This window comes from Pagrus major, chromosome 23, assembly GCF_040436345.1.
Source record: "Pagrus major chromosome 23, Pma_NU_1.0".
Taxonomy (NCBI): Eukaryota; Metazoa; Chordata; class Actinopteri; order Spariformes; family Sparidae; genus Pagrus; species Pagrus major.
In genome coordinates this window covers 28902435-28927513 of record NC_133237.1, presented here as the reverse complement: position 1 = coordinate 28927513, position 25079 = coordinate 28902435, and the positions used below count along the sequence as shown (strand labels likewise).

Genomic DNA, 25079 nt, shown 5'->3' with positions numbered 1-25079 from the left:
ATGTTTAACTCCAACCTGTTGGACTGTACCAACCAGAACTGTGTGAAGCACACAGAACAGAAGCTCCTCCTGCTCCACACATCACTGTTACACACTGACGTACAGCAGCCACCTCCTGCTCCTGCTCCTCCTGCTCCACACATCACTGTTACACACTGACGTACAGCAGCCACCTCCTGCTCCTGCTCCTCCTGCTCCTCCTGCTCCACACATCACTGTTACACACTGACGTACAGCAGCCACCTCCTGCTCCTGCTCCTCCTGCTCCTCCTGCTCCACACATCACTGTTACACACTGACGTACAGCAGCCACCTCCTGCTCCTGCTCCTCCTGATCCACACATCACATCACTGTTACTGTAGTGGCAACAGTCCAGAGTTTTTCCTTTAACCCTTTATGTCCTATTTCCTTTGTGTGTGTACCACCTGGAGAATGCAGGTGATGCAGTGTCAGACTCGCAGTTTGTGTCAAAAAACATCCACAGAGAGTTTGACTGTTCACGGTTGCCGGTACTTTATTGTAAATGAAATAAAACACAAGATAAAATGTAAGAGGTTTAAAGCAGGTTTCACAGGCGCAGCCACGATGCACAGCGAGCTCACAGACTGAGGTCAATGACGGTATCTGCTGGCCTGCCTTCTCCCGTCGTGCTCTACCAGCAGCCTTTCTAAAAGGTGGCACCATCACCACCTGTTGAGGGCGCACACTCAAAAAAGAACAACTATAAGTAAATCATGTAAAACATAAAACTTAAATGTGGCTCCTACAGTTACACACTGACGTACAGCAGCCACCTCCTCCTCCTGCTCCTCCTCCTCCTTTGTGTCCAGATTATGTACTGTTTAACTATCGGACCGAGTTAGACCCGCTCCAACAGAACTTCAGACCTGAGCTACAGATCATTAAACTGAATGTGTTTTAATGAAGTGATCTTCGTACCCAGAGTCACCAGAACATGTCTCAGTTCTGCTCCCATCAAAGTCCTCGTACGTCCCCTGTGAACAAACACACACACACACACACACACACACACACACACACACACACACACACACACACACACACACACAGTGAATAATAAATCCTTTTGCTGTTAACTGACCTCTGACCTGTGTGGGGAAAACGTACTCTGTCTTTGGACTGAGCCACATGTTGCAGCATCGGCAGGACGGTCTCAAAGTCCAACTGTTGACTGTCCATGTCTGCTCGGAGAGAGAAGCTCAGTGTCACATGCAGACTTATAGAAGCTGGACTGAACCATCAGTACAGACGTCCTGGTGCCGAGCGAGTCAGAGGAAATGAGAGTGTAACTGCACTGAATAACAAAGCAGAAGCAGAAGAAGACATAGTGACTGACGCCTGACGTCCTGCTGCAGTGTTGTCTGCCTGACGCTCCGCCTCGTCGGCTGGCGGCCTCCCACACTTCTGTCAGCTGGAAACAAAGTGAACGCTGACGTATGAATCCAATCCTCCAGACCAGAACCTCCAGTCCAGAACCTCCAGTCCAGAACCTCCAGTCCAGAACCTCATGAGCTTTTGTTTTACCTAATTCTAAACAAACTGACAGCGAAAAGTGTTAATATTGTTTAATAATAATAATAATAATAATTTCTAAAACAAGGAGCACACAGAGCTCACTGAAGCGTGCACTGCTACGTCCTGCAGAACCACGCCCATCCACCCGAAGTACCAAGTTTAGGGACTCCTGTGATGGACCCTACACTGCGGCTGGTTCAGATGAGACCCGCCCACTTTCTTTAATTGGCTGTGTGGGACAGTTTCAAAGAGCGAGTGGTGGATCGGATCGGACGGTGGATCGGATCGGACGGTGGATCGGATCGGACGAGGATGGTGGTTGTTCCACAGTCGCATGTGAGAGGAAACACAGAATCACACAGATGTTTCTTTGATCACCGCCACAGACATGACATCACAGTTATGTCTGCGCCCTCTGCTGGATCAAAGTGTAACCGACTGTCTGTTGAAATAAATCAGAACAAACTCAGAATCATCAGTTCTGAACTCAATCTGGACTGTGAACCCAACATGTACAAACACAGGAACAACTTGTCTGTGTGTGTGTGTGTGTGTACCTGCAGGTCGGGCCGGCCCAGCACTCGGTGGACTTCTTTAAACTCTGCACGCACGCATGCACGTACACACACACTGCAGCAGGTCCATGTATGGTCTCATCAATAAATACTCTCAGGAGTTCTGCTGCAGAGACGAACTTCAAATAGATCTGAAACTTTTCCACAATCCTCCCCTGAATGCACACAAACACATCCACTGAGACCACCTTACATACACAACACAGCACTGTTCTTACATACACAACACAGCACTGTTCTCCACTGACACCACCTTAAATAATCTAAGGAGGCGTTGCTCTTCTAGTGAGTGAAACTTAAACTTTATATATGTTGCGAGGGCGACACACAGTGAAGAGAACAGAGATTCACAGGCGAGGTCGAACTAAACCGACCCAGTGAGCAGAACAAGGAACCGGAGACTGAAAGTGAAAGTTGACAGGAGAGCAGAGGGACTGGGAGAAAAGGGAGAACAGACGTTACTACAGACAGACATTTAATGAGGTAGGTTTATAATCTCAACATATATATTATATATATAATATATATTATTACAGATATTATATATATTATTACAGATATAATATATATTATTACAGATATTATATATATTATTACAGATATTATATATACAGACGGTGGGTTCCTGTCTGATCCTATCCACTGGACGCATGTCCGTCCGTGGTCCGGCAGCTCCGCCGAACAGCTGGAGTTAGGACACCAAGTTCCCGCGATAATTACATAATCACCCGCGACCGCAGTTATACGTATGTGTTATAACAACAACAACACAACAACACGAAGTGTTCCCGACCGAAGGATTAGAAGAAGAGCGCGTATTTGTGCCGGCATCAACACGGAGTTTTATTTTGGAAATTAACCGGATGTCATGTTGTTGTTTCGTGTCTGACTTCCTGTCTGCTCTGTGCTGAATTCGGCTGAATTGAAGAGACACACACAGACACACACACACACAGACAGACAGACACAGACAGACACACACACACACACACAGACAGACACACAGACAGACAGACACACACACACACACACAGACAGACACACACACAGACAGACACACAGACACACACACAGACAGACACACAGACAGACAGACAGACACACAGACAGACAGACACACAGACAGACACACACACAGACACACACAGACAGACAGACAGACAGACAGACAGACACACAGACAGACAGACAGACACACACACACACACACACAGACAGACACACACAGACAGACACACACACACACACACAGACAGACACACACACAGACAGACACACACACAGACAGACACACACACACACACACACAGACAGACAGACACACACACAGACAGACACACACACAGACAGACACACACACACACAGACAGACACACACACAGACAGACACACACAGACAGACACACACACAGACAGACACACACAGACAGACAGACAGACAGACACACACACAGACAGACACACACACACACACAGACAGACACACACACAGACAGACACACAGACAGACAGACACACAGACAGACACACACACACACACACACAGGACTCAGGACCTGTAGTGGATCATGGTGAGTTCCTGGGCCCAGTATTTCAAAAGTGATCTGACAGGATCATCCCGGTCGGATTGGATTAAATCTAGATCTGATCTGAAAACTGGGTATTTCAACACAGATCCAGAGAATCCTGATCCTGAAGATCAGGATTCAGCTCTGGTAATCCAATCCTCCCTTGAATCCAGATAAAAGGCTGGATTTGGGTATTTCAAAACGCGAGGCAGATATCTGGATCAACTTGATACCAAAATTTCAGGATCACTTGAATCGCAGCTCAGAGGTGGATTTGACTTGGATTGACAAAGTCTCAGCTCCACTTCTCCTAGATATTGTTACTCAAGATGTTCATTACACTTTATCTAAAGTGTTAGTGTTTTACTTTTAACAAATAATTAAAGTAATTGTAAGAAATTTAAAGCATAGTAAAATATTTTTGACCACACTTTCTGAAACTGCTGTAAATAAAAGTAACAATTACAAATCTATTTCTCAAATTCTAGTTCACCGAACATTGTAACTTGCATGTACCAAAACATCAGAGAAAGACAACAGGAATGCAGGATCCAAAGAAAGTTTAATTCCAACAAAACAAAGACATTTCAAATAATGTGGCCACTAACTAAAACAGGACCGAACCCATCTCAGAGGTCAGAAGTGAGCTGTTTCTCCAGTAGCTTTAGTTTCAGTTCCGTTTTTTCTTTGCTGAAGCAGCGTCAGCTTTATTTGTTCGTTGGCCAGTTCAATTTGTTTGAGGAGCTTTTCGTAGGCGTCCTCATCACCAGCATGCCTCTTCCGTCTCTGTCTCTAATAATGCACTTTTAAAATGTTTGGATAAAGCTTGAATGTGATTTTAAAACATGCAGCAATGTATTTCAGTAAGTGTTTGTGTACACACTGATTATTTTACTTCATCAAATCAGATCCTTTTATAAATGACCATCATTATGTTAAGTGAGAGCTTCTATATACGGGAGAGAAATTAGGATGAAAAAATGTTTCTAATTGTGTCACTGACCAAGGTATATACCATGAAAGTAATGCTATTACAATTCTGAGCAGTTTCAAGCACTTTATTCAAACTCCAATTACTTGAAAACCTTAAATGTATCAATACAATTAAAGCATTTCCAGGGATTTCCAGCACTCGCCCTGTTGTAGCTGAGTGGTCCACGGCTGAGTGGCTCTGAAAGCAGAAGGTGTGTGAGTATCTTAATCCACAATCCCAAACTGTGTTTATGTACACAAAAACATGACGTCATCACCAGCACTACTGTAGCATTGACACTTCTGAACCAACCGTGTAGTTAATACTCACTGTGCAGCGTTGTGTAAGTACTGCAGCAGGTCTGTACACATGTAGCCTCTTTATAAATCTGCTGTGTTGCCAATGACGTCACGCTAACGATAGCCCGCTAGCTGCTTAACACACAAGTCAATGGAGCGGGTTAGCTCCCATTAGCACGGCCGTGGCTCAATTACAGATCGCTATGGCCTGGTTTTAATAAGGTGACAGTTCAAATAGTTGCCTTGCATGAGATGTTGGTTGGTGTTCGTATGGTCTTAAAACCGCTACACATTAGACAACGGTAAACTTACACTTTTGACGTGAAAGTCGCGCTCTCAGCTTCTCCTTTCATGAAGTAGTTCGCCATGTTTCAGATCCCGGAGGCGGAGACTTGAGATTTGGAAATCCGTATCCGGCCCGGTCGGGATCAGGTGATCCACCCTGCCAGTGTTTGGAAATACTCAGGTAAAGTCAGCAGGATCACCGTGATCCATGACTGAGAAAAGGAGGATTTCATTATCCGGATTACTCTGATCCAGATTACAAGTTTTGAAATACTGGGCCCTGGAGAACAGACTGGGAGATGATGGAACATAAATCTTTCTGATGATAAATATCTGTGAACTGACTTAATGAGCAGTTTGTTAACGAGTTGCTGAGCAGTACTCAGATTCTAATAACTCTGGTTCTGATCATCAGTTCTGGTTCCATTTTATTCTCGATCTGTTTTGTGTTTATTTCACTGTTTCCTGTGTGGCTGCAGCTTCAGCACAATGTGAGGACACGTTGTGGTTCTCTATAAACACGTTTTATCTGCCAGCAGAGATACGATGACCTGAATTACTCCGTTTTGTCCTGCTGTGCTGTTTTAGTAGCAGTTGAAGATAACAGGAACTTCGCCCTGTCCCTGACCTCACAGTCGTCAGTGTTGTGCTCATTGGCTCAGCTCGTCATGTGACCCAGTCAGTCTGCAGCAGCAGAACTAAGAGACCAGAAGTACACTTTGAGTTTCATTCAAGAGAAACCACAAACTTTACTGAAGGACCATCTTCACTGCACCACGTTTACAGTGTGCTGTCAGCTGGCCTGCTCTCACTTCTGGAAACAATCTGAGATCTTCCTCCTACACCGTCCATCCGTCCGTCCTTCTGTCCGTATAAACAAACACTTGCAACACTAAACCAGCATAAACAGTTTAGTTTTGGCTCCAGTTCTTCACATGTTGAAGTAACAGATGTAAAACTTCCTGTCACACGTTGAGCACAGATGTGTTGGTGAGTCCTGATCCCTCCAGCTGACAGCTGAGCTGATTTAACAGCATCATTATTGCTTTAGTGTGATCGACGGATGAACTGACGGGACGTTACTTTCTTTTTTTTAATTTATGAAATATGAACTATGAATGTTGACTGGCAGCTGTGAGGTCGACATGTTCTCCGTCTTCATCCAGGACTCATGAGTCAGGACAGAGGAGACTGAATCAAACTGTTAATCAACTCAAATAAATAATAAATAATCAACAGGAAGCCGATCGGTGTCTCATCTTATCCTTCATACGTCACAGCATCAGGTCACATGACCTCATGAAGCTCCACATATGGATCACTGTCCTGCAGATCTTTCAGCCCAAACAGTGTTTGTAGATACGGTGAACTCGGCCTGCCTGTAAATGGAGTTCACTGTAACTACACTTCAATGAATAAATAGTGTTCACCTGTCAAACTGCCATTTTCAAATGATATCCCAGGCTGAGGGATACCACTGATTGTCACGCATAACTTGGGCACGTGAAGCAGTCAGACTGATCGTACACACCAGAAACTTTCCCGTGCGCATGAGAAAAGTTTAAGTTTTTGTCTCTTTTGGGGCTCCGTAATTTTACATGTAGTGTAAAAATAGTTTTTTAATGACCATAATTAACTGTTACCTGAAAAATCAGCTAAATATACAGGATGTACAGCATTTCCTCTAAATACAGCAGAATCATACAATAACTAGGGTAATTTACAATTTACATCACTGGCAAATGTACATCTGGTAAATTACAGTATTTTTTATAAATATAGTATTTTCAGTGTTGCATCTCACAGCTAGGGATGTAACGGTATGAAAATTTCACACCACGGTAATAGTGACCAAAATTATCACGGTTATCGGTATACCGCGGTATTTTTAAAATGTCTTCAAAATGTTGAAAAAACACTGATACACTGATAAATTGAAATAATTTCACCAAGATTTGTATTTAAATAGATTTATTATATATTAAAAGGGCTAGGGTATAAGCAGCCTGTTTTTGAAATGCGTCCTGTAATGTCTGCGTTACAGAGGTAGAATGAGATGTACTGGCAGTAGCACTCGATTGGCCAGCAGACCCTCTCTGTGAAAAAAATGAATAGAAAATGTCATTATTAATTATTACTGTCATTGTTACTTAATACTAAGGGTGCAACCAACAGATCACAAAACTCACAATCTAGATCATATCACTTTTGTGAGTAACAGGTTGGATAATTTTTTAGATCAAAACAAAAAGGATTATTGTTAAATTAATTATGAACACTATTTTGGCTCTTATCTCTATCTAGACACTTGTTATATTCACCATTTTATATTATTCTTTATATATAGTCTATTCTACAAATAATCCACAAGTATTATATATTTCTGATATTACTTATATATATTGGCTGTCTGTCTCTTTGTCCGCTTGCTCGTCTGTTGTCAATGGACTCGGTCAGTCTGATTGGTCTAATGGCTGCTGAGCCACAGGTAGACGCTGCTCCGGTGAACGGAGCTGAGATGAAAAACAGTCATCTCAGTCAGTTTGCATTCACTAACTCAGTCCACCCAGTACGTGTTTGTCTCAAATCCTCCTCACTGCAGCTCTGCATCAATATCAGGTCGACTTTAAAAAGTGAAATCTACAATTAATAAGCGGTTCAGATAACGTGCCAAATCACGGATCAACTTCGTTCAGTTATACCACTATCTGGTCAGTTTACATTAGTGACAACAGCAAATTAGACAGAGAAAACTCGACATACACACATCATTCACCTGAGCTTAAGGTTAATTTACCTTGCATTCTCTGAACAGTTGAGGGTGATGGTCGCGCAAATGAGTAAGTAAATTGGATGTGTTGCCGCCCCTCGCAACAACTTTCTTCTTGCAGCTCCTGCAGATATGGCTGCCATCCTCGACCAGCTGTCCCTGAGCATTCTTATAATAACCAAAATACGCCCAGACTTCAGATTTGGTTCTCTTTGAAGGCGGAAAAATGCCTTGAGGGCCGCTACTATCACGTCCTCCCTCCGCCATGTCTTCTTCACTACATAACAAGCGCACGTTGCACGCTGCGCCTGCGTAGGGAGACTTGGATAAAGTATCTCGCGAGTTTTCCACACCGTGGTTATCGACCGCGGCGGTTACCATGGTAATTAAAACTTAAACGGTAACCTTCACCGTCGGGAATTTTACCGTGGTTTACCGTGACACCGGTAACCGTTACATCCCTACTCACAGCACAACTACTGAAACCAAACAGAACAAAGTCATGGATGTGTTTTGTTTTACACTTACAACAGGGCAGGATCAGGCAAACAGGGCAAGATCAGGCGAACACGGCAGGATCAGGTGAACACGGCAGGATCAGGCAAACACGGCAGGATCAGGAAAACAGGGCAGGATCAGGCAAATACGGCAGGATCAGGAAAACAGGGCAGGATCAGGAAAACAGGGCAGGATCAGGCAAATACGGCAGGATCAGGAAAACAGGGCAGGATCAGGTGAACACGGCAGGATCAGGCAAACGGGGCAGGATCAGGCAAACAGGGCAAGAAAAGGCAAATACTGCAGCAACAGTCAAACACTGCAGGAACAGTCAAAAATGGCAGCAACAGGCAAACACGGCAGGAATAAGCAACCACAGCAAGATCAGGCAAACATGGCAGGACCAGGCAAATACAACAGGATCAGGCAAACACAGCAAGAACAAGCAAACAGGACAGGATCAGGCAAACAGGGCAGGATCAGGCAAACAGGGCAGGATCAGGCAAACATGGCAGGATCAGGCAAATACGGCAAGAACAGGCAAACATGGCAGGAACAAGCAAACACGGCAGGATTAGGCAAACATGGCATGAACAGGCAAACATGGCAAGAACAAGTAAACAGGGCAGGAACAGGCAAACATGGCAAGAACAAGCAAACAGGGCAGGAACAGGCAAACATGGCAGGATCAGGCAAATACGGCAAGAACAAGCAAACAGGGCAGGAACAGGCAAACATGGCAGGATCAGGCAAATACGGCAAGAACAAGCAAACACGGCAGGATCAGGCAAATACGGCAGGAACAGGCAAACATGGCAAGAACAAGCAAACAGGGCAGGAACAGGCAAACATGGCAGGATCAGGCAAATACGGCAAGAACAAGCAAAAAGGGCAGGAACAGGCAAACATGGCAAGAACAAGCAAACACGGCAGGATCAGGCAAACATGGCAGGAACAGGCAAACATGGCAAGAACAAGCAAACAGGGCAGGAACAGGCAAACATGGCAGGATCAGGCAAATACGGCAAGAACAAGCAAACATGGCAGGATCAGGCAAATACAACAGGATCAGGCAAACACAGCAAGAACAAGCAAACACGACAGGATCAGGCAAACAGGGCAGGATCAGGCAAACATGGCAGGATCAGGCAAATACGGCAAGAACAAGCAAACAGGGCAGAAACAGGCAAACATGGCAGGATCAGGCAAATACGGCAAGAACAAGCAAACAGGGCAGGAACAGGCAAACATGGCAGGATCAGGCAAATACGGGAAGAACAAGCAAACAGGGCAGGAACAGGCAAACATGGCAGGAACAAGCAAACACGGCAGTATTAGGCAAACATGGCAGGAACAGGCAAACATGGCAAGAACAAGCAAACAGGGCAGGAACAGGCAAACATGGCAAGAACAAGCAAACAGGGCAGGAACAAGCAAACATGGCAGGATTAGGCAACATGGCAAGAACAAGCAAACAGGGCAGTAACAGGCAAACATGGCAGGAACAGGCAAACATGGCAAGAACAAGCAAACACGGCAGGATCAGGCAAATACGGCAGGAACAGGCAAACATGGCAAGAACAAGCAAACAGGGCAGGAACAGGCAAACATGGCAGGATCAGGCAAATACGGCAAGAACAAGCAAACAGGGCAGGAACAGGCAAACATGGCAAGAACAAGCAAACACGGCAGGATCAGGCAAATACGGCAAGAACAAGCAAACAGGGCAGGAACAGGCAAACATGGCAGGATCAGGCAAATACAACAGGATCAGGCAAACACAGCAAGAACAAGCAAACACGACAGGATCAGGCAAACAGGGCAGGATCAGGCAAACATGGCAGGATCAGGCAAATACGGCAAGAACAAGCAAACATGGCAGGAACAGACAAACATGGCAGGATTAGGCAAACATGGCAGGAACAGGCAAACATGGCAGGATCAGGCAAATACGGCAAGAACAAGCACACAGGGCAGGAACAAGCAAACAGGGCAGGAACAGGCAAATACGGCAAGAACAAGCAAACAGGGCAGGAACAGGCAAACATGGCAGGATCAGGCAAATACAACAGGATCAGGCAAACACAGCAAGAACAAGCAAACACGACAGGATCAGGCAAACAGGGCAGGATCAGGCAAACATTGCAGGATCAGGCAAATACGGCAAGAACAAGCAAACATGGCAGGAACAAGCAAACATGGCAGGAACAGGCAAACATGGCAGGATCAGGCAAATACGGCAAGAACAAGCAAACATGGCAGGATCAGGCAAATACGGCAAGAACAAGCACACAGGGCAGGATCAGGCAAATACCGCAAGAACAAGCAAACAGGGCAGGAACAGGCAAACATGGCAGGATCAGGCAAATACGGCAAGAACAAGCACACAGGGCAGGATCAGGCAAATACGGCAAGAACAAGCAAACAGGGCAGGAACAGGCAAACATGGCAGGAACAGGCAAATACGGCAAGAACAAGCAAACAGGGCAGGAACAGGCAAACATGGCAGGATCAGGCAAATACAACAGGATCAGGCAAACACAGCAAGAACAAGCAAACACGACAGGATCAGGCAAACAGGGCAGGATCAGGCAAACATGGCAGGATCAGGCAAATACGGCAAGAACAGGCAAATACGGCAAGAACAAGCAAACATGGCAGGATCAGGCAAATACGGCAAGAACAAGCACACAGGGCAGGATCAGGCAAATACGGCAAGAACAAGCAAACAGGGCAGGAACAGGGCAGGAACAGGCAAACATGGCAGGATCAGGCAAACATGGCAGGAACAAGCAAACAAGGCAGGATCAGGCAAATACAGCATGAACAAGCACACAGGGCAGGATCAGGCAAACATGGCAGGAACAAGCAAACAAGGCAGGATCAGGCAACCACAGCAGGAACAGGGAAGCATAACAGAAGACTAGACAAGGTCTGAACGCAAGACTGGACTGAAATACAAACTAAACAAAGGAATGAGGCAGGTAAATGAGTAAAAAAAAACACTAGTACCGGGAACGGAGCTGGAAAACACTTGGAACAAGGAAGGGCTAATGAGACACATAATGAAACACACACACACACACACGTGTATATATATATTGAATTAATTGAAATTTTTACATTTACAGTATGTTGATACAACTATTTTTTAAAGACAGCTGTTACAATTGTCTTATTTGATAGTGGACCGATCCAGGACACAGAGAGAGGACGATGTGCAGCAAACAGCCCCATGTTGGAGCTCAGCCTTGATACATGGTCACACTGTGCCTGCTGAGCTGCAGAGGTATTTTTAACAAAATACTTTGCTTTTTTACCAATAATCAAGCAGGAGGAATCCCTCTTATGAGTTGGTTGTAATATCATGAATCTTTTTTTTATATTCCAGGAAACACAGGTTGCACATGAAAACATCACCTAACTGTTGAATAAAGCAACAAAAATGGGAAACGTACCATCAGAAAGTAACATGGGCGACCGCCTGAGATGCTGCAAGTGTAATAAAGTCCTGCCTCCATGTCATTCCTTCGACCATTTATCCCAAACTCATATTTATGGGCGGCATGTGTATGTGTTCCACGGAGGTGAATACTACAGACCAGTGGACTGTAATGTTGAAGATAATATGTACGAGTGTGAATACTGCTTTCATCAGCCAATCAGGGAGCAGGAGCAAATGAGGAGACAGGAGCAATGGAGACAAAATGAGGAGCGACAGAAGATGGAGGAGGAGATGAGAAGACAAGAGGAGCGACAGAAGATGGAGGACAACAGGAGAAGACAAGAGGAGCGACAGAAGATGGAGGAGAAAAAGACAAGACAGGAGGAGAGACAGAAGATGGAGGAGAAAAAGACAAGACAGGAGGAGAGACAGAAGATGGAGGAGAAAAAGAGAAGACAAGAGGAGCGACAGAAGATGGAGGAGAAAAAGACAAGACAGGAGGAGAGACAGAAGATGGAGGAGAAAAAGACAAGACAGGAGGAGAGACAGAAGATGGAGGAGAAAAGGAGAAGACAGGAGGAGCGACAGAAGATGGAGGAGAAAAAGACAAGACAGGAGGAGAGACAGAAGATGGAGGAGAAAAAGACAAGACAGGAGGAGAGACAGAAGATGGAGGAGAAAAGGAGAAGACAGGAGGAGCGACAGAAGATGGAGGAGAAAAAGACAAGACAGGAGGAGAGACAGAAGATGGAGGAGAAAAAGACAAGACAGGAGGAGAGACAGAAGATGGAGGACAACAGGAGAAAACAGGAGGAAAGACAGATGATGGAGGAGATGAGAAGACAGGAGGAAAGACAGTGGATGGAGGAGACGAGAAGACAGGAGGAGATGAGAAGACAGGAGGAAAGACAGTGGATGGAGGAGACGAGAAGACAGGAGGAGATGAGAAGACAGGAGGAAAGACAGTGGATGGAGGAGATGAGAAGACAGGAGGAAAGACAGTGGATGGAGGAGATGAGAAGACAGGAGGAGAGACAGATGATGGAGGAGATGAGAAGACAGGAGGAGAGACAGATGATGGAGGAGATGAGAAGACAGGAGGAGAGACAGATGATGGAGGAGATGAGAAGACAGGAGGAGAGACAAAGGAGGGAGGAGGAGGAGAGATGGAGAAGAGAGGAGGAGAGACAGAGGAGGGAGGAAGAGATGAGAAGACAAGAGGAGAGACGGAGGAAAGGGGAGGAGGAGAGACAGAGGATGGAGGAAGAGAAGAGAAGACAAGAGGAGAGACGGAAGAGAGAGGAGGAAGAGAGACAGAGGAGGGAGGAGGAGAAGAGAAGCCAAGAGGAGAGACAGAGGAGAGGGGAGGAGGAGAGACAGAGGAGGGAGGAGGAGAAGAGAAGCCAAGAGGAGAGACGGAGGAGAGGGGAGGAGGAGAGACAGAGGAGGGAGGAGGAGAAGAGAAGCCAAGAGGAGAGACGGAGGAGAGGGGAGGAGGAGAGACAGAGGATGGAGGAAGAGAAGAGAAGACAAGAGGAGAGACGGAAGAGAGAGGAGGAAGAGAGACAGAGGAGGGAGGAGGAGAAGAGAAGCCAAGAGGAGAGACAGAGGAGAGGGGAGGAGGAGAAGAGAAGCCAAGAGGAGAGACGGAGGAGAGGGGAGGAGGAGAGACAGAGGAGGGAGGAGGAGAAGAGAAGCCAAGAGGAGAGACAGAGGAGAGGGGAGGAGGAGAAGAGAAGCCAAGAGGAGAGACGGAGGAGAGGGGAGGAGGAGAGACAGAGGAGGGAGGAGGAGAAGAGAAGCCAAGAGGAGAGACGGAGGAGAGGGGAGGAGGAGAGACAGAGGAGGGAGGAGGAGAAGATAAGCCAAGAGGAGAGACGGAGGAGAGGGGAGGAGGAGAGACAGAGGAGGGAGGAGGAGAAGAGAAGCCAAGAGGAGAGACGGAGGAGAGGGGAGGAGGAGAGACAGAGGAGGGAGGAGGAGAAGAGAAGCCAAGAGGAGAGACGGAGGAGAGGGGAGGAGGAGAGACAGAGGAGGGAGGAGGAGAAGAAAAGCCAAGAGGAGAGACGGAGGAGAGGGGAGGAGGAGAGAAAACTAGAGGAGACACAGAGGATGGAGGAGGAGAAGAGAAGACAAGATGAGAGACGGAGAAGGGAGGAGGAGGAGAGACAGAGGAGGGAAGAGGAGAAGAGAGGGGTGGAGGAGAGAAGGAGGCGAAACGAGGAGGACAAAAGAAAAGTAAAACTGAATCAAAGACTGACAGAATCGCAGCAGCGAGCTGAAGAGCAGCGGGAGGAACGACAGCGCAGCGACATTTCAGAAGAACTTGAGTCCAGACGAGATGTTCTGATAACACATCTGGATGAGTTTGAGGTGAACTATGAACCAGGCAGTGACACTGATGAGCTTCTACAAATCCTCTCTGTGAAATGCAGCATCCCAGTTCCAGATCTCAGTCTGACTCGGCTGACGGCTGATCAGCTGGGGAACATCCTGTCAGTCCTGGACAAACTTCTGTTTGATGAATGGATGAGTGCTCGTCCATCGCTCAGCACTCTGCAGCACACTCAGGTGTTCATCACAGAGCTGTGTCTTCTCTCTGTGGAGATATCTCAGGGGGTTTCCCTCCGAAACATCTCTGATCATGTGCAGTTCCTGGTGGAGTCCATCGGCCAATCAGCAGGTAATGTTTTTGAGAGTTTCCTACTGACTCAAGCCCTGTACCTGAACCTGATGCACTCCTTCACTGACTGTAGCTGCAGTGATACTGACGCAGTCCTCATCGCGAAACAATGGGCAGAAGACAAGTTTTCAGCTGAACAACTCTTTCTTGTGGACTTCCTGGGCACCCTCACATCATCGCTGCAGAAGACAGTTGGAAGAGCCACTGTGTTCATTTTAAAGATGGAGATCCAGTGCTTAAAGCTTCTCTTATCAACACTCACACATCTAAATGAAACCCACTCAGGATCCACTGAAATGATCCTCAGACTGGTGCAAACCAACCAGTGGACCCCAACGGAGGCAGTGACTCTGCTCAAAGCTCTGTCACAGAAACATGCAGAGGATGTTTCCATTACTGAGGTCCTCATGTTGATACAAGTGTATGACTTATCACCAGAGTGGACGGACGAGTCCGGACTCTCTCTCGTCCAGGCTGTAGACTCTGCTGGCCCTGAAAGATTCCATCAGGATCTCCAAAAGACTCTCAGGAAGAAAGACGAGAGCAGTCTGGCTGCAGATCTGGCAGAATTAAAAGTGTCATGTAATTTGGATGAGTCTGTGATTGATGTGATCAGAAACATCACCACTGGTGTCCTGCAACATTCACAAGATGCACCAAAAGATGCACCATCAATGAACGAGTCCTTTGAATGTGAAACCTTGAATGTAGACGACTTACAGAGCTCTCTGTCTCAGCTCTGCAAAGCAGTTTTTGACACAAAAGGCTGGAGGCCCACAGTGAAGCAGATGCTGAGGTGGTGTGCGTTGGTGCTGACTCAGAAGAGTGAAGCGCCTCAGCTGGTTGGTGTGGAAGAAGACCCGTGTGTCACAGCCATGTTTTCTGCCACACAAGTCTACATGGGAAACAAACTGGACATCGTGCTGAGCTCTGACGTTCACTCGGAGGAGTGGACTCAGGAGTGGTCTGATTTCTACAAGCACCTTGGAATTTCTGTCAACACAAACATGAAGACACCCGGTGCATCGTACAGGGATGTCTATGAAGCGGACATTGTGTACGGTACCATGGATGATTTTGTGTCTGATTACTTTCAACACGGCGTAGAGGTGATGGAAACAGGAAACCCTGCGATTAGTCGTGGATTCATCATTACAAGACAAAGTCTTAGTGCCTCCAATAATCTGGAACTTTCACAGCTCAAGGACAAAGACTCCCTGGTGTTTGCTGCAGAGGTCCTGCAAAGCCTCCTGGGTAAATTTCACAGTGAAGATATGAAACTGAGGTTTATTAAGGGTCTTTTTCAGGTGCTCCATACCAACCTAAACAAAGACACAAACACTGACAATAAAACCATCACCATCTCAAAGAAAATCACTGGAAAGGCTTTGTCTTCTACTGAGGTCTTCATTCTGACCTTTGTCGAGACTCTCCTCAGAGTGTTAACTGAAGGAACAGACAGTGAGGAAAACAGGACGTCTCCTGCAGGAAAATGGTGTTTGGATGTTTTATTTGTCTGTGTGGAGAAATCCCAAGCATCAAACAAGCAAACCAAAGAACTCTTCCAGATGGTTTCAAATCTCAGAGAACAAAGACTTTGGTCACCAATCGAGGTCTTAGACCTCCTCAGAGCATTAACTGACCACCATCATGATGAAGGCTGTATTTCCATCAGGAAGATTTTACATTTGATGGCAACATATCAGGTGTTTTCCAAATGGACAGATGAAAACAACCAATCTCTTCTTAAACTTTTAAATTCGCTTAGAACAAAGAATTTGATCCAGCATTTAGAAAAGGGCCTCAGAGATGAGAAGACAAAAAGCATTGACCGTCTTTTTGATGAACTACGGCAGATGAAAGACATTGATGAACAAACACTGAATAAGTCATACAGTGTAGTGACTCATGTAGCAAACCTGATCAAAACCGGTAAAATTAAAAAGCACAAAGATGTACAGCGAGCGAGGAAACTGAGTCACAGCACGGACACAGAAGACCTTCAGGAGTTGCTGGCAGTCTTGTGTAATGCTGTACACCTGCAGAGGGCTGAAGAGAAGTTGGATTTTTGGCCCAGAGCCACTCAGATGATCAGCTGGTGCCTCTTGGCCTTGTCCGACACTGGGAAGCTCTTGGAGATGGGCACTGGAGAAGGGAAGTCTTGTGTCATAGCGATGTTCGCAGCACTGCGAGTGCTTAGAGGTGAAAAAGTAGATGTGGTGTCCAGCTCTTCTGTATTATGTCAAAGAGATGCAGAAGAATGGAACAACTTCTACAAGTTCTTTGGAATAACAGCTGACACAAACACAAATAAAACCAAAGATGAGGATAGAAAGGACTGCTACCAGAAGGACGTTGTCTATGGAACCATCGAAGCCTTCGCTGCAGATCACCTTCGGCAGACATTCGAGATGAAGGATGTGAGGCCTGATCGCAGCTATGAGTGCATCATAATCGATGAAGTGGACTCACTGCTGCTGGATCAGGGAGTACAGATGACCTACCTGTCCAGCCCCATGGTCTCCATGCAGCACCTGAACATTATTCTGGCCATGATCTGGAGCCAAGTCAGCCAGTATGGCTTCCTGTCTGCAGGACAGCAGACATTTGTCCATGGTCCTCCTGCTTCATTCTTCAAGGCCATCTTTGACTCAATGAACACAGAAGGAACTGAAATTAATGATCCAACAGATATTTTACGTATCGCTGAAGAATCCAAGACTGTGCCAAAAGGATTCACAGAAGATATCTGCAACAGTGAAAAGGATGAAATTATTCGGAAACTGAGAACTGTCAGTCAGGATGCTGTGGTAGATTTTCTCCAAGAACTTGAGCAACATGTCCCCTACGGTTTTACTGTTTACACTTTAGACAACGAAGGATTGCTCTGTCTTCGAAAGCGCAGCCAGTACAACAACCAGGACATCCCAGAACTAACATTTTTTGTCTTGGAGGAAGGCCTGTGTTGTCCTCTCTATGATTCAGAGGAAACTGTCGTCAAGCCCATTGCACAACTAATCTCAGAGAGGATTCAGTACACCCCATGTCCAAACAATAAAGACAAAATCAGCATCCCTGGATTCTTGAAGAATCTGGTGAAGAAGAAAGTGTCAGTGTGGGTTCAGAATGCCTTTCTGGCTTTACAGCTGAAGGAAGGACAGGAATATGTTGTAGAAAACGACAATGTCTGTCCAGTGGATTTCAGATCCACTGGTATTGTTGAACTGAACAAGAAGTGGGGTGATGGTCTGCAGCAGTTTGTTGAGATTAAACACCAAATCAAGCTGAGCACAATTTCAACAGTGACGAACTACGTTTCTAACATTGCCTTTTTTGAAAAGTACCATGGGAAAATATATGGAACAACAGGGACGCTTGGGAGCAAAACAGACATGCTCTTTTTGCAGGACCTATATCCAAATCTCTCAGCCTGCAAGATGCCAACATTCAACAGGATGAAGCTGTTTGAGGTCAAAGGTACTCTGAAGACCTCAGCTGAAGAGTGGAAGAAAGAAATAAAACATGTAGTTTTGGCTCAGATCTCCGCAAATTCATACAGAGGTGGAAGGGCAGCCCTGGTGATCTGTGAAACTATCAACACAGCCAAAGAGATCTACGAAGAGCTAAAAAGCAGCATTCCAGGTGAAATCATTCTTTACTGCCGCAGTGACAAAGACAGTTTGAGCAAGATAGACAAAGAACTGCTTCCTGGTGATGTCATTGTTGCCACAAACCTCGCTGGCCGTGGCACCGACATAAAAGTGTCCAAACATGTGAACAATAATGGAGGATTATGTGTGATCCTCTCTTTCCTTTCTGAGAACACAAGAGTCGAGCTCCAGGCTTTTGGTCGAACTGCACGCAAAGGTCAACCTGGATGTGCTCAGATAATCATGTCCACTGAACACCTGCAGCCGTCCTCCAGGACAGTTTCTTCTCTGGAGGAAGCCAAGAGCACCAGGGACAGACTTTCGGGAGAAAAGATAAAGCACATGATGAATGATGTTGCTGAGATGAAACTGCGGGAGGACCTGTTTTCAGAGTACCTCAAAACTCTCCAAGACATTCATGAGGACACGGATGGAGATGAGAAAAGAGCTGTTGTTGCCATCATGAATGAGTTCTGGGGGATTTGGTTGCAAACTAAATCAGAAGAAATTGACCAGTTGAAGACAAATGAATTGCAAAAGAGTTTAAAAGATGATTTGTCTTTGGCAAAAAGTCAGTCTCAGAGTCAGACTTCACCATGTTCTAGCATTTATCACTACATCAAGTTTGGAAATATTGCGCTGATTGAAAAACAATGGGCTGTCAGCATCAGGCTCTTTGAAAAAGCCATGAAACAAGATAGAAGTTGGGCAGCCATAGCTTTTTACAATCATGCATACTGCACTATACAGCAGAAGAAGGCAGATTACCTTTCAAAGGCCAGAGACGATCTAATGAAGGCACAGGAGTCTCTGAAGTATCTCAGTGAGGAACCCATGGTCTGTCTGCAGTTTGTAAAAATGTCTTCTGCAAACTCAGCCAACAGTGACCTGACCAGCCTCGAGAAACAGTTAACAACAAAGTGCAGCCTGTTGAGTTACTTTGACAAAAACATTGGAGAGGCCATCAAAAAGCTGGATGAAATAAAGGGAAGAGAGAGAGATGCAATAGCCAAAAAATCACCAATTTTCTCCCTGGTGTCGAATGGTGATGAAGATCTCCAAGTGGAAGCTGAAAACCTCTACTGTCAAGGTCTGAAATATGTGTTTTCTGTGGAAGAGGAGCCTCGATTCTCATGGGAAGGTCTGCTGGTGTTCTGTCTTGGAGTTTTACAGATTGTTGGAGGAGCATTGCTCATTGCATTTACACTTGGTACGTTTGCTCAAGTCGGCATGGGACTCATCACTGAAGGAATATCAGACTGCATCTCTGGCATCGAGTCCATGGTGACAGGAGAATTCAGCTGGAAGTCGTGGGCTATAGAAAAAGCCATTTCCATTGGTGTTACTTTCATTGGGTTTGGAGTTGGAAAGCTGATTGCAAAGGGCTTTAAAGCTTCTAAAGTGTTAATTAAGGAATTCGGCAAAGAGCTGAAGTTGATGCCAAAGTTTTTTTCCAGTCAGGCTAAAGAGGGTTTTAGTGCGGTCGCAAAGACAAATATGAAAAATGCAGTCAAACACACTGCGAAAAAAATGGTTGAGGAAATCACTGCCTATGGACTGGGGAAGGCAGAAGAGGAAATACTGAAAACAATACTAAACAGCATCAAAAATAACGTAGAAGAGGGAATCAGTAAAAATGTGAAATCCAACATGGGAAAAAAGCCCTTGGCTACATTCATAGATGAAATCATCCTCTCACATCTTGAGGATACAAAACAACTTCATGACCTCCTGAAGGACGAGAAGAGAAGGAGTGACCTGTTGGCTGTTTTCAGGGGGCTGAGCAGCACTGCAGTACAACCTTTCTACGAAGACCTCGGCTGGCAGAGGAAGCTTAGCTCATCCTTCTCCACAGTGATTAAAAGAGCTAAAGCAGAGGCTAAAGGAACAGCACATTTGATTCTGACGACTATCCAAGTTGTCCACATGGGGGCGCTGGCATCAGATGCCGTTGCTGCAGCACTCAGCCTAACCAGCAGCTTTTTCTCAAACCTTCAAGAACAGCTGAATGAATTCAAAAAAGAAAAAGGGTTTTCACAGAAAGTGAAGGGCAATGACCTGTCTGAATCAGACTCTGAGATGCTGAGAGACTTCAAGCAGGAGTTAGCCGACACCATCAGTGCTTTAGTGGCTGATGCTTTGGTAGAAGTGTTTCACCAGAAGTTCACCAGTCACATTACTTCTCATGTTCAAAGAAAAGTAAATGGCATCATTGGCAGTTATGTACGAACTGGCTTGCAGAGTAACAGAACAGAAGAACTACTCAGAGCTGGACAGAACAACAGATACATCGCACACATGCCAGTAGAAATGAATTCTGAACATAAACCTGCAGGAGAGGCTGGTAAACACTCGCAGTCACACGCTAACAAGATCATGAACTCCATGACTCCAGGCACCCTCCCCGATATCAGAGTCCTGTCAGAAACCACTGGCACCAAGGTTGTCATCCTAACACAGGACAGCCAGGGCCATCCAACCAAAATGCAGGAGCTGAGCCCAAGCACCAAACCTGCCAGTCGAACTGTGACACTGATCTACACACCAAAGAGTGCTGAAAACCCAGACGGACATTATGATGTGCACATCAACAACCAGACAGTGAAGATAGGCAGAGAGGGCAAGAGCTGCCTGTTCCGTGCTTTGGCACGAGGCATGAAACCAAAGGCCAGTGAAGAAGAAATCACTTCGGAAGCACAACGACTCCGATCTGTGGTGGCCGACACTCTCCGCAGACACCCAGGCCAATGGGAACCTTTCATCAAGCGCAATGTGTTGACTGAATCAATCAGAGGAGGGGACTGGTTCATGGCAGAGGGAGCTGCACCGGCAAACAGAATACTCATGGTAGAAACCCCACAAGTTCTTCAGCAAGAAACTGGGAGAGTGAGACTGTACAAAGAGTGGCAGCAGGATTGTATCTACAGAAGTGGACTTGGACAATTTATGAATGGAGATCACCAGCCACCAGTGAAGAGTATATTGGAGGCTAGAGACTTGAAACAGAATAGCAGATTAGCAGAAGCTATGCTTGAAGTGGCAACAAAGTCAAGTCTTCTGGATCAAAACCTGATTCATAAAGTGGGAAAGTATCATGGCCGTGAACTCCCAGTTGTTTATGTGCCTTATGAAATGCATCGCGAGTTTCCCAGTACAACATCAAAAGGCTTCCGAACATGCGTAGCCAAAGCCATAAGCAATAACGATGTCGTAGGAACATTCAAGCTCACAATCCTTGGAGCAATGCCCAGATACAAGTTGGATAGCACCAAGAAGTTTGAAAACTTTCAGAATGACCTGATGAGTAAAACCAGGCTTGAAGTTTTTGACAACAGTTTTCAGCAACACAGTTTGAAGGTGGTAGAGACGTGGTCCGACCTGCTTAAAGACAAGAACATCATGACAGACAACGATCTTCGAACCATCACTGCATGGATCAACAAGAAGGGCTACAATAATCAAAATGATCCACACAGGGACGAAGTCTCCAAGCATCTACAATGAAAAGGTAACATAACATTTAACATTATACTTATGATACTGGGCAACATGGCTGAAAAAGTCAATCACAATAGAGAGGTTTCATATCGGCTGATATTGATAATTATTGATCATTTTTAAAGACTAGGTGAAAAAAGGTCAAATTGAACCTCTTTGTTCAATTTGAAGGGTCAGGGAGTACATGGAGTAGAGCCATGATGTTTGGTCTTTGGCAGGAGTCCAAAACTGATGACTGAACAATTGGCTCTGCGACTAAAATAACCAGGAAACAATGCGAAATAATGAGGAGACAGACTGATTGGCTGGTCAGCTGCTTTTTTTTAAACTGAAAACTCTCCTTCAACATCATTGGATATAGACCACCTGCTTAATATTGTGCAGGTTCACTTAGTGCAGCCAAAACAGCTCTAACCCATCAAGTCATGGTCCTCTGGGGTGTCCTGAGGTGTCTGGCATCGGGACGTTTGTAGTGGATCCTTTGGGTCCTGTGTGTTTGGGGGTTGGGCCGTCATGAATCAATACCGTTCCTGGGCAGTTTTTGTGGTATGTCATGGCTCATTGTCCTGCTGGCAGGCCACTGCCATCAGGGAGCGGCGTTGCCATGAGAAGGGTGTTCTTGGTCCACAACAGTGTTCGAATGGGTGGTGCAAGGACGTTATATCACTTCTGGACACAGTGTTGGAGATATAAAATTACCCGGATCTTCCGTGTTGTGCAGCCAATAGAGTGAGCGCACTAGAGACGTCTGTCGCACCAAGCTGGCTTACTTGAATAGAGATAAAATAATTAAGTCTCTTCTAGACTTTCCAAAGTGAAACAGTGAAACAAGTCATGTCTCGGGGGTTGTGATGCTCAAAAATATGTGTCCACCATTTTAGAGATGCTTCTTTCACAATGTTAGTTTATGAGAAAAAGTATTTTTGGGCCACAGTGCATCACTTGACGATGTCATTACACAGTTTGACCACTATGAAAGTTGACTTCAAAGCCTGGCGTGTGTGTCAAGACACATCCACATGAATGGACCCAGGGTTTCTCAGCAGAACATTGAAGTGTAACAAGATGATCGATGTTATTCACATCACCTGTCAGTGGTTTTGATGTTGTGGCTGATTCGTGTATGTCATTGTGTCTGATGCTCACTGCCACGCAGGACTTGAGGAGTCTTCGTCCTTTAGAAGAGTTTTAAAAATAAACATATTCACATTTAATGAGAATGTACACATTAAGAAACCAGTCTTACAGTGTGTACTGTGCATCATGTTGACAGCTGACCAGAGTGGATTTGTGTTTTCTTGACAGTGAACTGACGAGTCTGACTGGTGAACAAGAAAAATGAAAACTATGGAGATCTTCGAGCTGCCTGATCATCATCAGAGACCTTTCAGAATAGAACAAGCATTGTTTCCTTTTGGTCTAATTGAAAATAACTTTATTTTACTATCTCAGGACCATTCTGAATAAGCCATTACAGAAATCAATCCCAATGTTATTCTATTTTACACACCTTAATGGAATTAACTCACTGTGCTATTGGCAGACTAACTTGAAAGTAACGTGCCTTTCAACATGTGTATTTTGTACTGTAACAGATTTGCCCTTTGCCATGTGATGCAGCGGGTGTGAGTGTTAAAAACCTCTAATGAAATGTTCTATGTCACTTTCCATTAACTGGAACTCAACATAGCGGACACAGCTCAGCAAAAAACAAGGTCATCTGAAGTACACTTAACAAAATGATTCCTCCACAAAACTGTCATCATGATACCATCCAGACCGGAGGAGGACACCCACTTTCAAGGAAGGACCAGCTGAACGCATCACACTGATTTACAATAGAGGCCTGGTGAGATTACTGGGGCCAAAAGGACCAATGACGGCCACAGGACGGAGATGGGGTCTGTTCCACAGTTTGGGAATAATCAGACCTCATCTTTAATTGATATTGACTGTTTGCTTTAATGTCTGTGGACCTCAACATCAGACAGACAATAAGTAACACTACAGTATGAAGCCCCGCTCTGTTCTCCACCTGGGGAGCCTGGCAGATAACAAGAGATCGTAAATCTGCCTTCATACCAAGTTGACTGAACATTAAAAGTTTCTACCTTTAAAATCATTATAAAATAACAGCTTTATTAATTTGCCATTCTGCTCATCACATTCAGTCAACATGTTCCAAACCCGAGTTAATCATTTCAGGTTTTCTTTGCATTTCTAACGTGTGACTACACTGCCATCTACCGACCATGTATGGAAAATATCTTCTACATCAATACCAATATAAACTGAGTGACCAGCGTGTCTTATTACAATACTTACAGTATGTCGTAGAATCAAGATTTATTTAGTAATATAGTTAGGAACTGTTTAGTCTTTGTTATTTGGGTGACGTTAATGTTCTTCACTATAATTTGATGAAAAGAGGAATTTACTTTATTTTTTTCTCTTTCCTTTCTCTTTGTTTATATACTGTTATGTGTCTTGGTGGGTGATATAAATGTATTTTCAGCACGCAAAACTCTGTTTTAGTAATTTAACATTTGGAGTCACAGTCTCAAACAATGACAGGACAGGAAACACAGCCCGTTTCCTCCAAAGATGAAAATAACTGAAAAGTGGGTTTTTAGCTCCTTTCTTTATCGTTTTGTCTCTTTTGTTTGTTTTTTCTTGTCATCGTCTTCTCCTTTCTCTTGTTCCCCTTTTTGCTTTGACTTTAGTTGTATCCGGCAGAGCCAATAACACTGGAGTCGCTGAGAGAGAGAGAGCCGGGCAGCCAGCACTGCTCTGTCCTACAGACCAGCAGGAAGCTGCTTCTAGTGGAAAAGGTCTGCTGGCGGACTTTCATCAGCGAACCACTGCAGAGAAGAGACCCAGTAGAACCCGTCGGCCAGTAACCACACATCGCCTCAGGGACAACACCACCCAGAGGCCAGTGTGAAGAGGTTTCCGTCCACCACATCCAGTGCTGTGTATTCTGTGTTCCTTAATATTCATATCTGATGATCATTTCATTTAAATCATTGAATTAGTATTTTATCAATTAATAAATATTCTCATTGAGACCAAGTTGTTCTGTGTATTCCTTTGGAGTGGAGAGGAGATCAATTTAATCAAGAAGTCAAACTTTTAGATATTTGACTGATAACATAATAAATTATTGATTTCGGTGCGGAATCATTGAGGTTCCACCACATCAAAAAGAAATCACAAGAGTTCATGTTCAGGAGAGAGAAACTGTAAATTTCACACTATCGTAGTCGACGTTCTTAGCATATAAATGATGTGTGTGCTC

General features: G+C 45.1%; 2 protein-coding genes across 5 annotated transcripts in view; one reads left to right on the top strand and one right to left on the bottom strand.

Annotated features, from left to right (window-relative positions):
* Positions 1-1531, bottom strand: part of scn4ab (sodium channel, voltage-gated, type IV, alpha, b) — a 33902-nt gene extending 32371 nt beyond the window's left edge. Inside the window, exons 1-2 of one of the 2 annotated variants that reach the window (XM_073495286.1) lie at positions 1130-1531; positions 941-996 (exon numbers count right to left, since the gene is read on the bottom strand). The gene's annotated coding sequence lies outside the window, so the exon portion shown is untranslated. The remainder of the gene's footprint in view (positions 1-940; positions 997-1129) is intronic. The other variant, XM_073495287.1, reaches the window with a different exon arrangement.
* A 16273-nt stretch (positions 1532-17804) lies between these two features.
* LOC141018906 (uncharacterized) lies at positions 17805-24849 on the top strand. Of its 3 annotated transcripts, XR_012180754.1 has the most exons (3): positions 17805-21791; positions 23087-24402; positions 24505-24849. XR_012180754.1 is itself a non-coding variant. In XM_073493656.1 (2 exons), the coding sequence occupies exon 1, from the start codon at positions 18026-18028 to the stop codon at positions 21785-21787; it is 3762 nt and encodes a 1253-aa protein (XP_073349757.1). In that variant the 5' UTR covers positions 17805-18025; the 3' UTR covers positions 21788-21791; positions 24505-24849. The 3 variants fall into 3 exon arrangements, 2 of the variants coding, with proteins under 2 accessions (XP_073349757.1, XP_073349756.1); XM_073493656.1 differs by lacking the exon at positions 23087-24402; XM_073493655.1 differs by having other exon boundaries at positions 23087-24849.
* The last annotated feature ends 230 nt before the right edge of the window (positions 24850-25079 follow it).